At 34.5% G+C, this 18,676-nt stretch overlaps 1 protein-coding gene across 1 annotated transcript in view; it reads left to right on the top strand.

The window, feature by feature from the left end:
* The window catches only part of LOC150097953 (uncharacterized), a 173,119-nt gene that overhangs the window by 88,246 nt on the left and 66,197 nt on the right, over positions 1-18,676 (top strand). The window contains exons 8-11 of the mRNA XM_090406644.1: positions 7,414-7,512; positions 8,845-8,943; positions 9,536-9,637; positions 16,432-16,533. Of these exons, the coding sequence (XP_090262770.1) occupies positions 7,414-7,512; positions 8,845-8,943; positions 9,536-9,637; positions 16,432-16,533 (402 nt within the window). The remainder of the gene's footprint in view (positions 1-7,413; positions 7,513-8,844; positions 8,944-9,535; positions 9,638-16,431; positions 16,534-18,676) is intronic.

Here is an 18,676-nt window from a genome sequence, read left to right as displayed (position 1 = left end):
TCTTTTTTATATTTTTTAATTATTATTATTTTTTTTGCATATACTCCCATGAGCGCTGTTCAATAGAACAATCCATGATTTCCTCCATTTCTGCTAAACCTACAGGAACACGAAATTCATTTACTGTTCAAGTGCTACTATATATCGAACCTCCTACCCTCACTCGTTTTTAATATCATCCACGCCTATTTTGCTGGACCAATCTTCCCTATGAAGTATTCCTCAGAGAATACTACGATCTCCAGAAGCCTTTTCTTTCTCTTTCTATTTCTTATCTCCAATTTGCTAAAAGCTGTGCATTCTCTCGTGTACTGAAGCGACATATTACACACACATTGCTTGGGAAGAAGACAACGGACACCATAATATGAGGAACAAACAGCCATGGCGCCCACCTTAATAAGATGTAGGACCTCCTTTCGCTGCAATGACTGCAGCAATCCTACGGGATATACTTTCCGCAAGCGAACGATAGCGATCAATGGGAATTTTAGACTGTTCTTCCCTAAAGCATATATGAGGTCCCCGAATGATGTAGGGCGGACGTCCCTTGACGTCACCCGACGCTCCAGTTCATTCCACAGATGTTCAGCACACGAAATTGTAATAATCAGAGCTTCAAACATTGGGAGAAAAAAATCCATGTTTTGCCTTTTTGTTTTCCTTCTTTGAATCCTTTAGCTGATATTAGCAGCTGAAATTTGGCATCGGGATATACGCCCACAAAATTCTGAAATTAGTTTGTCATATAATAACGTTGAAAGAGTCTCCTTGTTGTTTATTTATTTTGGGTTACGGCCAAAATAAATACGATGAGACCACTGAAATGTCGGTTAGATTGTGTGTGTGTGTGTGTGTGTGTGTGTGTGTGTGTGTGTGTGTGTGTGTGTGTGTGTGTGTGTGTGTGTGTGTGTGTGTGTGTGTGTGTGTGTGTGTGTGTGTGTGTGTGTGTTCTTCGAACCGGTTTGCCTGCTTTGCAGGGTAAAATAAAATTTTCTGGAAAGAAAAACACTATTAGAACCTATTTATCCCTATAGAAAACAGACAAACCGATCAGAGAACATATACATTGACAGACACAGCAGGGACAGGATTAACAGTCCAATCATTATCAAAATTAGATTTTAAAAATTTCACTTCGCCATAACAAACCATTAGATCTAATAATACTTACGAAAAGTGAACATAAAATAGGATGCTTCTATTTCGTGCAATCTGGAAAACAAAACGCAAACGGCTTTTTGTCCTCTTTTCGTTTGATTACAAGTGATTCGTAAAGATTAACAGTAAATGCACGGTGCTATCTATTATAAATAGATCACCAGTAAATTAAACGAGAAAAATTATTTATAATCTACATGTGCTAATCGTAATTCAGCTAGCAAAGCATACTTTTTTTTCATAAATACCTTATCATGTACCACATGTACCAACGAAAAGTAACATTGGTTGTTGCTCTTTTCGCAATTATATTTTAATAATTAAACGTTTCATTGCGCTAAAACAACAGTTAGCAATTACCATCACACACCATTGGCATCCCGACGCAGTTAGTCAACAGAAACTCGCGTTTGAAGAATGAAGAAAAACTGATAGTTCATAAAATGTTTTTTGAAAGGATTATTTATTCGAGTGTATAAAATTTCATGAAAATGGACTCGAAGTGGAAAGAAAAAATCAAGAGATTTGCTGCTTCAAGGCGTTCATCGTCATCACCATCGTCGCCATTATTCCGTAAGGTAAGTTTTTATATATTTTTTGCTGACTAATACTCACGCCCATTCGTTTCCCCCCCCCCCCTTTATTTTATTCATAAAACGCTTGATTGCTTCCGGATTTACGACAAACATTAGTAATAAGATCAGGCTGAATCTAAAGGATATACTGAATATATTTCTGATCTTCTGTGTGATAAACCATGTAGATTCAATAATCCCTATATTATAAAAATAGGATTACACTGCAATTTATAAATTACTTCAGCAAATTAAATACAAAATGAGCTTAAATGAGATAGAGAATCAGAAGACTTTCAACTTGAATAAATTAATCTATTCATGATGATATGACGTCATCTATCACGTCATACTACAAATCATATTGTAAAATGTAAATAAAACGAATATAAATTTATAGACACAAAAATTATGACTTGTGATAAAAAAAATTACGCAGTTATTCAGCAAATAAATTATATCAAGCAGCCGATTACTTTTCGAGACGATGATTACTTAATGATTTTAATAGCTGAATTAAAGCACATATCGATAGGTGCTTTAATTAGGGTAGCATAAACAATGACATCGTTTATACCCTACATAAGCAATGTCATTAAAGGTTAATGGCAGATCACGAAAATGTGAAAATTGTTTAACTGAAGAGAGTTACTTGGATAGAGGATACGATACTAGTATGTGAATTATATTACGAACTGACCTATAAATGAGCTAGATGATTCTAGTTATAATTACACACAGATTCCGCTTTAAATGTAAGCATTAAATTATATGGAGAAAGAGAGTGGGAATATCTCACACAGATTATATCATTAAATGTGTTACTCGAGCATGCCTGCCTGTAGCTCGAATAAGCGATTTAAAGTCATTGGTATGGAAATTGACAGAAATTTAGAGGATGTACTAGAGGAAACGATAATATAAAATTGAAAGACTGATGGAGAATGTTTTGGAACTCAGATGCAAAATCAAACACTAAAAGCTAAATCAAAATCTCATTAATATGACGTCCATGCTTGAGCAGAAAATCCATACTACGAGCAACGACAGCTTTTTTTTTATATCAACCGCAAACTAAAGATGTCTTTAAGCCTAAAACACGATAGTGACCACAGAGAAGAAAGGAATCTGTTAAGTAATGAGAGAAAAAAATGCTTTTACTTCTGGGCATATTTCGTAGTATACTGGAAATCAGACAGATACTTGTTGAGCACTGGTTTCGTTAAAAGAAGACTGATTATGACAAACCTGATTACGTTTTTATGACGAGCTCACAAGAGAACAGACTAACGCAATGGCTATTATACACATACCGGCCACTCAATTAGAAACCTTTATGCAGATATTAGTAAACGTCATTGACGCAACGTATATGCATAATATTTGATCACGTGTTCTAGGCAACCATTTAAGAATGCTGTTGGTCAGTAATCGCCAATATGTTGATCACAATGGGCAAAAAACAAAGGATTTTTCGGGGTTCGATAAAGGGCTTATTGTGGGTGCCTGTGTAGCTGGAGCGACACTCTTGAAAACAGAAGGGCCGACTGGTTTCTCAAAAGGTCAGATATCCCAGGAGTTCAATCAGTGGAAAAAATTACTTGTCGCCGTCATCTGAGAAGGCTTGTACGGACAAACAGAGCTTCCTGTGTGCAGCAATTGACTGAAACATTTAATGAAGGCTGTTAGCGACTCACTCAACTATGCGCAGGGAATTGAACAATTGAATCGGTACTGGCAGTCGCATGTCTGTACAGAATCATCGATCGTTGTGAAGTTTCTAATTCAGTGGCCGGTATGTGTATGGATTTCAGAAGACTTATAATAGTGTTTCACACAGGAACTTGCTGATTAAAATGTGCCAAATAAGTATCAATGGCTAAATAATGAAATACATAGGAAAATAGGTGAGAAATATAGGATAAAAAGTAGTGTTTCCTGAATCTTTGAAAAGACAATCAGGAGAGGGGAGTAATCCAAGGGTTTCGTGTAACACACTTTTTCTTTAATATATTCAAATGCCCTGTTCTCAAATATAAAATGGAAATGTTTCTATTGCTAATGATGTGAAGTATGATAGAGTTGTCGATTACCCGGATGACGGCAGTTCACAACAGGATAACCTTTTAGCAAAATATATTTTGCAAAAATATATTGGTAAAAGAATAGTACTAGTAAATATAGTTTGAATGAAAAGCCTTAAAGATAATGAATACGAGAGATTTTTTTATTATTTTGGTCTTTAAGGAATTCAAGTTGAGGAATTGTATTGATAAGACAACTAGTAAAGCTCAGAAGATGGTAGGATTAATTAAAAGCTTGACTTGCAGAATAAATGAAGTTTTATTTATTCGTATGGGGTTCCTTCCCGGTTCCTCAACCATTCCTTAGACTGGTTGAGCTTAATCCCTCCTAATGAGGGATTAAGTATGTATATTATGACTGTAGATCCATGTGTGTGTTCGCGGGTCGGTTTGCCTGTTCTGAGGGACAAAAATCCCGAGTTTGGGATTAGCTGGTCTGTATGAGACCGGCTAACTCACTTTTAGTCAAAAGAGAAGACCAGATAAAGGTTCCTCAAGTCACAGATGGAAATCGAACCGAACTCTGGTCTTTCCGACCAAAGGGCTTCGTTTATACCGACTGAGTTATGGAGGCTCTGGAAATGAAGTTATGACACCGTTATACAAGTATATGGTCAGGCGGATATTGGATTGCTGTTTCGACGATATTGGTCACCAAGATTGATTTTTATGGGTGTCATAAGAATCAAATATTTATAACATAATTAAATGTATGAAGAGATTATATTACGATAGTTGTAATTTGTTGCATTTAAATGAATTAAGCTCTACCAGACAGTATAAGGAACATGAAATGATCGTGGATAAGGACCTGAAATTTAGGAACTACGTTCCTATAATTGTAAGGACAACAATGGATTACAACAATGAAGTTGAGGACTTTGATAAGTAAACATAAAGAAGTTAAAGTTACAGTTCCACTAAATAAAGCTTTGACCAGGTCACACATGGATTACGTTGCCCAGATTATCTGTTCTTTGGAGGAATGAAGACTGTTTTAGAAAAAATTCAGAGATGATTAACTAAGATGATGGAATTCAGGATTATGGAATGCTGAATATCAATAAAAATTAACGGAATGCCATATCTTTGGAAGAGCGATGTGACATAAGTGAAAAAAAGTTGTCACCGGATTAACGTGAAAGAGCTTTTTCACAGAGCAGAGGGAGATAAGGGTAGAACAAGGAGAGAGTAAGAAGGAAAGAGTGTGAGTGCAGAAACACTAAACTGCTTTAAACGACAGTATGGTGAACATTATATTTGATGGTGAGAACCTATCATGATGAATCCTCTTTCTCATTGGTGATCTGCTGAAAATAATAATACGATACTGAAAAAGCAAGAATAAATATATGAAGCTCACTTCTGTAAGGATTAGCAATGTGTGGAATGGCTTATTAGCAGAATGGAAATGTTTTGGCATTATTACAGTAAACAAATCAGTGAATTTATCTTCCAGGCTGTGTTATAGCTTCGGAAGTAGTGCTGTAGTCAATAGCCATCCGTATGTTCGGAAAAACAAAGCTCACTATTATCATTAATATCCCATACCTTAAAATATCATCATAATAATAATAATGTTAGACGCACTTTAAATACAAATGATTTAATATAACAATTATTATATTACATTAATTTAATTTATATCAAATTCATAGTAATTTTTGCTTTTTTATTTCTGATGAAATGAAATGTTTAATTTTAAATATTATATTATATTTTATTTTAGATTTCATTTGATGGATCAGTTTAGTGATCGCGCAATATTGAAGCTTCTCCCACCTTCCCTCGGTATGGCCTGTTGGCCTTGTTCTACAAATTGAGCTCTGGCGTGGGAGGGGAGTACTGCGTCTTAAATGCATACCTTTCCTAATTCTGAGGAAATTCCAACTAGACATCTGGGTGTCTTTCATCTCTTGATGAAACACAACTGCCCTGCCTTTTTGGCGGTGTGAAGTGACTACTGCCGTGTTTCATCTCCAGAGGCGAGCACCCTGCTTCTCTCATCCCCTAGGGAGCCAGTTTCTGCTCCATCTGAGAGTATAGCATTAAAACAGATTTTCACAGGCTAGCAAGACATTGCACGAAACCTGAACCCAATGGTAACACATCTGCTAGTTTCCCGATCAGCTGGCGAATAATCCTTTTGCCACTTACTCTGAAGGTATTCTGAAGAGTGGCACTCTTCAGAATACCTGCTTCAGAATAAGTACTTTCAATGTGATGATGAATAGAATAAGAAAATAGGAACATTTAGTTACCGATTAGTCTTTAGAAGATTTGTTGCTTGGGATTTATGGTTGATCGTTTTACTAATAAGAAAAAGAGGATGGATTCCATGTTGAAATATTGAAATATATTCGTATCGATAAAGAAACAGATTATTCATTACACTCTTTTAACCAATCTGAATAGAATTAAATAAAAAAGAAATACTCATATATCTTTTATTCCCAAAGGGATTACAAAGAGTTCTTAAGCATTAGCTACATTTTTCAAGATCAATGGCCAGCCAGTCTCCAGTCTCAGTCATCACTGATAGTGCGCTGGCAACAACAATGAGTCAACACTCTCATGAGAGAGATTACGGTAGACAAGTACTGTCGTTTCGTAGTCCTGAACCCCTAACAGATATATACAACGTCTAGAAATAGTTTTCAGAAAATCCCACATGCCTGCACTAACAATCGATTAACTCTGGAACTGGCATAAGTTATTCCAAGCTGAAAAGCTGCTGATTGGAACTTTGGTTTATTGGAAACTGGACTGGTTTTAACAAAAAATAAAAACCCTATATATCTGTCAAGGATACAAACGAAAAAGGATCAGTTCACTCCACCAGTCATTCGTAAACAATATATCTCACAAATATTTGAAGCTAAAGTTCAGTTTTAATTATTTCATCACTCGTATATCAAATCACCGATCGAAAGCATTCTGAATTAGCTAAGTATATTCAGTGCTCATTAAAAATGTGGAAAATTGACAGAGATGACTGTATATTATTATAAATATGTTAAGGTTTCTTAGGGTGATCAAATGCATATTTAAATTAGAATGTTTTGGTGTTTTTACCATTTAAATTTTAAAGTTATTTCGATTTGTGTTAAATAAAAAAAATATGAAAAAGTACAAACGTGACGGAGAAATCATAAAGTGTATTTCGTACAACTCTCAGCCTGATTTTGTTAAGAGAAAAAAAAATCTCATTTGATTTAGCAAAAAAAAATCAAATGAATATCTACACTACTCATTGCGAATATTACGAACTTTCCAATTTGTATTAAACTCTGCACACTATCTGTTACATCAGTACTGTAACAACATGCAGTTCAATATTTTAAAGCAAGCGACCAAGACCTCCTTTTACCAAAAACATTGTTGCAAAAGTCTCACTATCTTTTGGAGTGACTTTTTTGTTGTATTGATTTGGTAATTAATAACAAGTTGGTAAATACTAGTACAAAATGTTAATCAATGGTGAAGTCAGACTTTCCCTTATACACGCACACACTACAATTTCACGTATATTTATATATGTGATGTTTTGGATCCCATACCCATTTTTCGTATATATTTTCTTACAATTATAGGATGGTCGTACGTTAATGCATATTGCATCAGAATGTGGTCATGAAGACACAGCCTTAGTTTTTCTCAAAAAAGGAGTACCTCTTCATATGTCCAGTAAGGTGACTATAGTTTTTTTTTTCTCTCTATTCTCCTTTACTTTGTTCCAAACATACAGTGTAATATATTTACTGTTCGCAAATGTATAATAACTAGATCTTCTCATCACTATGAAGAAGCAATATTATCGAGAGAAAAAGTTTTGATAGTGATAAATTTTGAATTTTAAGATCAATTTAGTCATTTTATGCTATAACGCATATATTTAATTATGTGATGCTCAACTAGCATTTTCAAAATTTACAGAGAAAAGGTGAGAATATCAGGGGGGGACCCTTTCTTTTTTTAATGTAAGTTAGTTCACACACGCCCACACACAATAAAAATATGGGGCGTATGTCCTGCGGCATGTGTTGTTTTTTTTCTCTAAGATAACGGCATATACCTGCTATACTACGCTATCCACTTTTAAAGCACCGTATCCCCTAGCGACTTGATATGGCGAGACCCTCTCGCGATATTGTTCAAAACATTTGGTAAGTCTCGTGTTGTGAACTCGGCGAGTAGATTCCGATTGTATTTTTAATCGTGATGCATCTTCTTCCTTTCAAACTGGCCGAAGTTTTAGTAATAAAAAATTCAATAAAAGTAAATACATAAAGGTTACAGAATGCTTGGTTTATGACGAAATCGTAGGGGGGGGGGGGAAAGACAGCAGCAAATTACGTTCAGACAGGTCTGTTGTGTAAGATGTTCTGTCATGATCCACTTTATAATGACGTTTGCTTTCAATGGCCAGTTTATTGGTTCGCGCTACATTTTATAAGTTTTTGCTTTTGAAAGCACATCCTTAAGGTTCGTTATCAACATAAAGTAGAACTTTCTGTGAAATTAGAAAGCCACCAAAACAATGCAGTTAGATGGTAGTTTGTTATCCCGGCTTGAAACGAACATGCGAAAGAAAATGGAGATGTCTTTGAGTCCGCCATGTTGTGATCGAAAACAAAAATCCCATAGGACACAACACACACAAAAAAAATACTTCTTGTATTTTTTTCTCTGAAACAACGGCAATTTATCTGCTATACCACGCCGTCCACTTCTGATGCATTGTAGTTTCCTGGCAACTTAATATAGCGAGCTCAGCTCTTTTGACATTGTTAACATTTAATACTTTACAAAGTATTACTTTTAAATATCGCAGTATAAAAACGAGATTTTTCTCCAGAAAAAGGATAGGTGCATTACATACCCATTCATTCGCTAAGTGCCGTTTCTCTATTTGTTTGGTATAACATATCTTTTCCCACCCTTTAGTCAAATGTTTTACACAAAGGAATTAACTGTGTAAATGCATTTATTAAGATTTTTTTTATTTTTATTTTTTGTTACAGAGTGGAACAAAAGCTATTCATACTGCTGCACAGCACGGATTCGTAGATGTTGTAATTAACGTATTAGATCGAGGAGAACATGTAGATGTAACGACCCCTGTAAGTATAACCACCAGCCAGTCCAAAAAGTCCAACTTAAATTATCCTTTACAAGTAATAAAAACAATCATTTCAAAATTAAAGTGATCTAACAGGTGACTTGACAATCCTAGAGTTACTCGTTCCCCTCTGCTGTGACCAATTCTGTAAATAAGTATGTGGCATACATTACATAGTTGAATACAAATAAAAAAAAAAACATGAAATAAATGGAAGATTTTGTTTTATTTATACAAGTGTTTTATTTTGCCTCTTGTGGTTAATTCTTGTTTCTATATGTTTTCTTACATATCTCTCAGATTACATTATTGACGTTATCATGAGATAGCATAAAATTATTCTAATCAGCCTAAACGCTAGCTATTTTCTGCGATATATCCGAAATGTAATTTCCTTATTTCATACTTCATGCATGTGCAGATTCCATACATATCTGAGATACCGAAAAACTGATATAAATGTAAGATAAAATACTGATAATAGTTTTTGCTAAACGTCAAATATATCATGATGTGTTAAAATTAAATTTTGATATTTACTGTTATATCACTTTATGTATATATATATATTTTTTTTTTTTTTTTTCACGTAGGACAATTACACCGCCCTTCATTTAGCAGTTCTATACAACCAACCGGAGGTGGTAGAAGTTTTATTAGGACGAGGAGCTCAAGTACAGCTTAGAGCAGGCAAGGTAGGTAATTTTTGTGTGTATGAAGGAGCATCTTTAGACTAAATTAGAACTTTTAAGGACGGTACGGAAATAATTCCAACATTTTTTTTTTCTCATGATTAGAGCATGGCAGAAAGGTTTACAGGTCAGCGAGTAGACAGTAGTATAGTTTAGTTCTAACCCAATGAGTGGCGCTGCGACCGTTTAGATCAGTGGTTCTTAACCTGGGATGTGTGCACCCCTGGGGGTGCGAGAAAGCATTTCCAGAGGTGTGAGAGAAGTTTCTAAATTTTCGATGGAAACTACCGCCTATGAGAAACTAGCGAACGCTACGTCGACTTTTAGGACCCCCACTCCTACCCTCTCTACCTTTGCCTCAGCGCATCGCACTTACCAGCACATGCAGTACAATAAGAAACTGGTTGATATGCGCACGTGTTCGCATACTCTGAGTACGAACGTTAACCCCCTTAACATACAAAGACGTCTGTGACACGTCTTTTGTTTATTGCACCAAAATTGATTTTGAATTTTGGTTTCACATATAAATACAACCGAATATAGACGCTAGACAATCTTGTGCCTATTTCCTTTCAGCCGAGAAAAGTGGCCAACGGCGTGTATAGGCTATTTCGTTTTCGTTTGCACAAATTCATCATTATTTTTCAAATAATGATGAATTTGATCCAGCAAATCACCCTCGCCCAAAAAATTGGCAGAAAAACGACCGCTTTCTGATTTTTAATTGGTACGTTAAGGGGTTAACGAGGTGGTTTGATGCAGAAACGAATACTCATTTTCTTTAATTTACCAACATTAATCAGTGATTAAAGCCCATACCGGATACGATCAATTGATTACATAAAGGTTTTCGGCAAATTTTGAAAACTTATAATCATTATTTTATTGATTGTGGTAACCCTCGTTATGTCGAAAAAACGCCAATGGAAAGACGATTATGTTGCTTATGGATTCACTTGTACAACAGAAATGGTACGCAACGACCACAATGCATTTTATGTTGCAAAATATTTTCAAACTCCAATCTTAAACCGTCAAAGTTGTTAGAGCATTTCAACAATCAACACGGTGGAGAATCTGCAGGACATACTCTTAAAATCTTGAAGTCTAAGAAGGCACGATTTGATACCAGCGGTACTATCACAAAATTTGACATTGCGGCAGTTCAAAAGCCCTTGTTAAAAGCTTCTTATCAAGTGGCATATCTGTGTGCTAAGAAAAGAAAAGGCCATACAATAGCTGAGGAATTGGTAAAACCATGTGCACTTGAAATTGCAAAAATTGTATTGGGCTCTGAAGCAGGAAAATTCAGCAAATTCCTTTATCGAACGATGTGATTCGATCGCGCATTCAAGATCTCAGTGTTGATATTTTACTGCAAGTAGTAGAAGATATCAAAGCCAGTCCTCTAAAAGGGAGTATTCAACTGGACGAGTCAACTGATGTTGATAATTGCAGTCAGTTGTTGGTATTTGTACGATACATTAAGGAAAAAGAAATGTTGGAAGAATTTTTATTTTGTGAGCCACTGGAACTGACGGCAAAAGGAACTGATATTTTCAATCATATTAAAAACTTTTTTTTGAAACATCAAATACCCATGAATGTGATAGGCTCAATTTGCACTGATGGTGTCCCTGCAATGTTGGGCAAAAATTCTGGATTTTTTTCATACATCAAGACAGAAATACCGCAAGTTACAATAACGCATTGCATGTTACACCGTCATGCACTTGCATCGAAAGTTTTGCCAGAGAATTTAAATATACTTTACTACATTTACTGCAGTAGCTAAGTGCAGTAAATGTAGTAAAGTATATCCGAGGACGAGCGCTTAATCATCGTATCTTTCGTGCTTTGTGCGAAGAAATCGGTGCTGTTCACACTGTGCTTCTTTATCACATTGAAGTACGGTGGCTCTCCAAGGGCCGCATGCTAAGCAGAGTTTTTGAATTGCGCGAGGAAATTATACAGTTTCTTACTTAACAAAATTGTGAATTAGTTAAAGCTTTTGAAAAAAGAGAAGCAATACTTCGACTATCCTACTTAGCAGATATATTTAGCCACCTGAATGAATTAAACACATCAATGCAAGGATTTGGTAATAACATAATAACTATTATGTTATTATGTTCTTACCAAATAAGGTAGCGAAAAATTATCTTCATTTATTGAAAAACTAAAAATTTGGAAACGTCGAATTGAAAATGGGAATTTTGCAAACTTTCCTTTGCTTGATTCAATCGTTCTGGAAAATGAGAAAATAATAATTATACCTGCAATTGCAATACACCTCCAACAATTGAGTGAATCATTTCATGGATACTTTATCACGGGAAATATTAGCAAAGTTCAGAGGTGGATACTGGATCCATTTCTATTTGACCCAGATTCGATGGACGACAGCTATATAATAAAAGACGATCTTATTGAAATACGAGCCTATGCACGTATTCAAATGGAATTTGAAAAACTGGACTTAGAACAATTCTGGTGTACACGGTTAGAACCTTATCCACAGCTGGCAAAAGCAGCATTGCCGACACTTTTACCATTTGCCACCACCTACCTGTGTGAAATGGGATTTTCATCACTTTTGCGCATAAAAACAAAAGCCAGAAATCGCTTAAATGCAAGTGATGACTTACGCGTGGCTCTTTCAAAAAAGGAGCCTCGCTTCAAAAGTATTATTATGAATAAACAACAACATAGCCATTAAAAATTGAGATATTGTTTTGTATGTATATGTAAATTTATGTGTTTATTTTTCAATAAATAAATTATCTTGCAATAGATGTAATTTCCTAAATAAAGAAATAGAAACACATTTTTCAAGGGGGTGCGAGAACTTATTTTAGATTCAAGGGGGTGCCGATCACTAAAAAGGTTAAGACCCACTGGTTTAGATGAACACAACACAGAAGTAGTTAAAAATGGAGACGCATTTTCAAAATGGAAACATTACTTCGTACCACCGCCCCTTGTAGATTTAAAACAGATTAAGGCAGTGACTGAAATAAGACTTACTTATTGAAAAGTTGAAATAAAGGTAGAAAAAATATAAGATTTGGTAGTGCTCTTTTTATGCGGAAATAAATTCATAGAAATTTCCGATGAAGAAATAATAACCGAATTTTCTGAAAATGTAATCGTAAATTGTGCCCACCTAGGCACAATTTACGATCTCCTCAAAGTGAAAATACCTTCACTTTGAGGAGATTATCCAGTCGGCATTATCCTAGTAGATATATGTGTGAAGGTGTTTAGGCCAAAATACCTAGGTATTAGGTCTAAACTGGCAGAGTTCCCATCTTATCTGACAGTCCACCTAATGTACTATAGGGTTGTTTTCACGTTCGTTGGAGAAATTAAAAAAAATAAATACTAAATAACTGAAATGTACTTTATAAATCTTTATAAGCGTTGGAGCAAATCTCTGAGAATTTAGTTTTATACCGTAAGTTGAATTTGCCGTGTACTTGAACAAAATAAGAAATGGTATTTATCGTAAAAAAAAATTAATGAATGCACTTTGTATATAAAATCAGAAAACATATATAGCATATTTGTTGTATCTTAATTCGGGTGATATTTTATATTCTGCACAGTTACTAAGCATATCATTCTTAATAATAACTTAATTAACAATACCAAAAAATTTGAAATAAGTACTAATGCTGATAACCCTTGTATCATCTGTGGTTCGTATTTTTAATTTATATCCCAAAACATTTCACGAGGGAATTAATGCATATTCGGCTAATGATCTCCCAGGATTCTTGTTATCCCAATCCATTACATTTTTATATATAATGGAGCATTTTACCTTTAATGAGTGATTTATGTGCGGGTTTTTAACCCACATATAGTGGTTTCTTCAGTAGCTTTAAGTTGTTATTATTATTATTATACAAGCACCTCCATGGAGTCCGAAGACTCATCTCTGGAGGTCCATTAAAAAACATGAATCAATAATTATCAATACCTGTACAATATCTGTCATATTGTGCCCTGAAAGCGCACAGCTGACTTTGACAATCTATTCCACTCATTCACCACTCTCCAAGCACAAATTCCAGTCCTCACTATCTTACTAACCACACTCTTACTCAATTTCCGTGGATAACCTTTAGTTTTCCTCGCATTATTCATATAATGAAATATTTTGTCCATATCAATCCTATAAACCCCCATAAGCAACTCATATGTCTTTATCATATCCCTCCCTCCCTGTTATCTGCCGATCAACCAACTTCTGTAACCCACGAATCTTCAATCTCTCCTCATTACTCTGCCTTTGAATCCGTTCCACCTCATTCACATCTCCAAGAAACCCAGGCGACCACATTTGTGTGCAATAATCGAGATGAGGCCTTCAAAGTCCTATAAATTAGAATAATAATCTTACTCTTCATGTCAGGGTGTTCTTCAATAACCAGGTAATCATATGAGCTGTTTTAGCCACTTTTGCAACACTCGTATCTGTATATTCTTTCATCCCTTTCTTAAACTCTTAAAATAAGGAATGCAATATTTTTTTATCATTAATGCTAGATTTCGCTATCTCAGTACTCTTAATGAAACAAAAAAATGATAGCAACTGTAAATCTAGTAACAAAACTCTTTAACTTACGACCAGAGAGCATTGTAAATGAATACTGTCCTTTTATAAATGAATATATAAAAGTGCAATAGCTCTAACACGTATTTTTATATATGTGAACAACATAGCAATATGGAGAGAGGAAGAAACGCTTTTCAGAAGATTACATGCTTGTAATCATAAAAATTATCTTATAAAAAAGTTTAGAGTCTATAATATTTCTTGTCTTATGTGAACTTATACATTGAAAGAAGGAATGCTCAACCTGGCTCATTAAAACTCTAACAGAATGAATATATAGAAGTGCGACTACATGAAAAAGATAAAATCATGGACTACAGAACATAGAGGAAACTCGTATGAACAAAGCTAGTAGGCATTGATTAAGCATTTATTTACTGCTATGAATTCCCATTCGAAGAAATGGAAATAAATGTAGCAAAGCACAGAATTAACTTGAATTAGAATGTGGCTTTAATACTAGATTCGCACTATCCCCATTAAAAGATTTTACACTGTTTACTGAAGGGTGAGAAAGAATTTAAGGAATTGACTATATAAGCCTATCCTTTGAATGTTAAAATGTCTCAAAAGAAACAGTATACACGTGGAAATAAAAAAAAAGTAAATACAATTTGTGTGTGTAGGAGTAATTATACCATATAAGAATGTGTTCAAGGCCATCATACTTTGTACATAAACTAGTCAAGTCGTAACAGATGATGGCATTTAGTGTATAAACAATTGAGCTTTCTGGTCATGGCAACTCGGCTTTTGGTTGATGAATAACATCGGTCATCGGATGTTTATTACTATTATTTCTGTGGCCAAAAGGAATCAAATCTTCTAAGATTTGCAGAAGAACGTTAACATACTAGTGTTATTACACCAAATAAGTCTAAGACTGGATATAAAGATTGAAAAGAAAAGTAAAACGTAAAAAAAAAAAAAATTAGAGAATTATTGTCCAAGATCATTTTGAAAATGCTCGACCTCATTCAGTTGAATGAACCAGTGAGACAGTTCAATAACTTAAATATGAAACTCTCCTTCACCTGCCCTATTAATCCAACAGTGATTGTCCCCAGTCCTCGAGTGACTGCCACCTTTTTTTTTTAAGTCATCTAAAAAAATTACACTTGAAGGCGTAGTCACATATCAGTATATACTTACTGCGAAATAGCAACAAAAAAAAACATTAATTGCAGACTGCTTTAAGAAGCTTGTGAACCTATTTAATACGTTTTTTATTTCTTTTTTGAAATTAAATTTTTAATTTCATCTTAAGTGAAAAAATATAAAAAACATGGTGTCGTTACCTTTAAATTTAGCGCTCATATAATGTTACAGGACAGCAGACGTTATAGTTAATGCCGTAACACTTAGTGGCATGACGTATTTATTTAGTGTATGATGATACAACGGCCATGATCACCACACAGACAATTGTCATATTATTTATAAACCCAATATAAAGCTACCGGTTGTTTGTAATGTAATTTTTTCTGTAACTTGTGTATATTCTCTCGCATACAAGCTTTTTCCCTGCTGCCTTTATATAATATACCATAATGGTTGAGTATAACATACAATGGATGTAATATATAACTCATTTATACTGGGAAACTTACGTAACCCCTGGCGAAACGTCAAAAATTACGTGATGATAGCTGAAGGATATAAATAATACTTGACCGCAGAACGCGGAATCATTAATGCAGTCGATATTTTGAGCACAGAAGTATGGAATTTCTACAAAATACATGAATTATATAAATAAAATTAAACAACGCCAAATCCTGTAAGGACTATAATGAATGTTAATGTTTAAATATAATGAATAAGGCACTGAACTCCTCTGAGTTATAAATAATATTTTTGCAGTAAGAGGCAATTTCTTCACCTCTCAAGCAAAAATCTGATAGCTATATTTCATTAATGGAGCTACAGGAAAATTAAATTATATTCATTTATTATATTAATTATTTATTATTATCTAATTTATTCCATAAATCATATTAATAATTAAATAATGTACTGTACTCAGACTTTTAGAAATTTTAGAAATAAGCAGGAAGGAAAAAACCTACAGAATTACGCACATTTACAGTTCGTTCAGTGACTCCAGAAAAAATATAAATATATCGGAAGACTGGTTCTCTTATTTACTTTTCAATTTATTTATATACAGAAAGAAGAAACGGCATTGCATATTGCTGCTAGAATAGAAGGTGGGCATAAATGCGCTGAATTACTCATTAAAAGTGGGGCTGATGTGAATGCAAGAGATGAGGTGAGAAATTTAATTTTTAAAAGTTAAAATTTTATAAAATTTCTCTATGATTATGCAATCATATATTATACGGTGGTTAACATTCATAACTTGTTATTCCTTAATTATTTTTATCTGCATTTAACATTTGTATAATCTTTTAATATATTATACAAATATTTATACATACGTGCGTATAATATCTCGAACCATTCTAAAGATGTGGTAACCCAAAGCAGTCAAACGGAACATCTTCGCTTCCGAGTTGAGTATAGCTCTTAACCATGAGGCACTTGTGGTAAGAGCCTTCCATCCTGATTTTGTTTTTTAATTTTTAAGAATCATCGAATTAGGGGTATTCAAATCTTGTAGCATATATGCATTAGTCTTGTCAATTGAGCATATTCTACATACATGTTTTACGTAGAAGAAATAATCTTGCATTATTTGAAAATAATACGATATGGAAAAGGGTCTTGAAAGATTTATGCCAACATATATATAGGGCTGTATTGTAAAGTAAACAAAAATCAAAACCAGGATAAAATGAAATATCCAATGAGATGAACCGCCAGTTATTACGAACAGTATATGTAATTATATTACCATACATCTTGTCCACAGATCCCCCAGCATTTTGTTGACGGATTACTTTTCATATTGGAAGCCGTAACCTGAATAATACAATTATAATCTCAGCACAGATTTACCCCAGGGTGCCTTAGCTCACCCAATACATCAGTTAGTTAAGATATCACAAGGATACCGGCAATCGTAAACAAAAATGCCAAAAGTGGAAAATATGATCTGCGGCCTACCACTCAATACAATCCAAAGTAAAATGTCTCATGTTGCCTATAGATGAAAGAAAGCAATCACGTGATCAAGAGATCATGAGGAGAGATAAATTGCAAATAAAAAATAAATAAATAATGTTAAAAATCAAATAAAGAGCGCACTGTTAAACCAAGTGAGATCAAACAATTATTACTAACACCTCCATGGAGTCCAAAGACTCATCGAGGGAGGGCGCCTACTCTACAACTCTCCGTCTCCACACACCAACGAAAACTACATTCATCATCTACACCCACCCCGTCTACCGCCGACCCCACCACTAGTATTTTCACAGACAATCACCCATGACCACGGCGGGATTCGAACCCGCAGCCTTTTGGCTGGAGAGCAGATACGCTAACCACTCGGCTAACCAGGCCGGCAACATCTTAGTAATGAAGAAAAATCATGACATAATAAAGAGCAATCACAAGCATCAAATACGGCAAACATTCGATCATCCAACCACATTACTATTCTACACCTGGAACTACTCAATGGAAGTGCTTATTATATTATAATATTGCGTAGCCCAACATGCATAATATTCGCTTAGCTTTCGGATCAACAGACCTTGCCAGAATTAATACATGACATACTACTGGTTTGACTCATGTAGAATGCATAGAACCTTTATCATAATTTCAACTGAAGGTAAGTAAGCTACATGGAATGGTTTTTCTCCTGAAAACACAGGGATTTTTTTTTCCATCCTGAAACACAGCAAACCAGAAAGAAAAACCCACACAAATATATATATTTAGACATAAGGTCTAAATATTAATATACATTTTAGGATAAGGTCACCTTATCCTAAAATTACAGTTAAGAATTAAAATTAAAGTTAAGAAAGCCAATCTAGATAGGTCATGGAAATAAAGGCATGTAAGTACTATGGATTATTATTATTATTATTATTATTTATTATTAATCATAAATGACCGAAGCTGAACTTTAATATAATCTGTAATATGGAAACCTACTTAGATTACAATACTTTTCATTTCCTATAATCCCACTTAATAATAACTCATACACACAGAAGCCCACACATGGCATTTATTTGCTATAGGCTTTGCAGCCTCTCTGTGTGGGAGAGATATTAAAAAAATATCCATATACCAAATATCGAGAGAAACAAAGGGAGCTACATCTGGTATTTATTGATCTGGAGGAAGCATACGATGGAGTGCCAAGGCAAGAAGTCTGGAGGTGTCTGAGGGAGAAGAAGGTGCCGAAGAAATATATCAGGTTGGTGCGGGAAATGTACAGAAATGTGAAGACAAGTGTTCGGACCTGTTTGGGACAGACAGAAAGTTTTCAAGTA

Source organism: Typopeltis vanoorti, chromosome 16 (genome assembly GCF_054136105.1).
Source record: "Typopeltis vanoorti isolate ZY-2024b chromosome 16, IOZ_Tvanoo_1.0, whole genome shotgun sequence".
NCBI lineage: Eukaryota > Metazoa > Arthropoda > Arachnida > Uropygi > Thelyphonidae > Typopeltis > Typopeltis vanoorti.
This window is presented reverse-complemented; position numbering and strand designations above follow the sequence as displayed.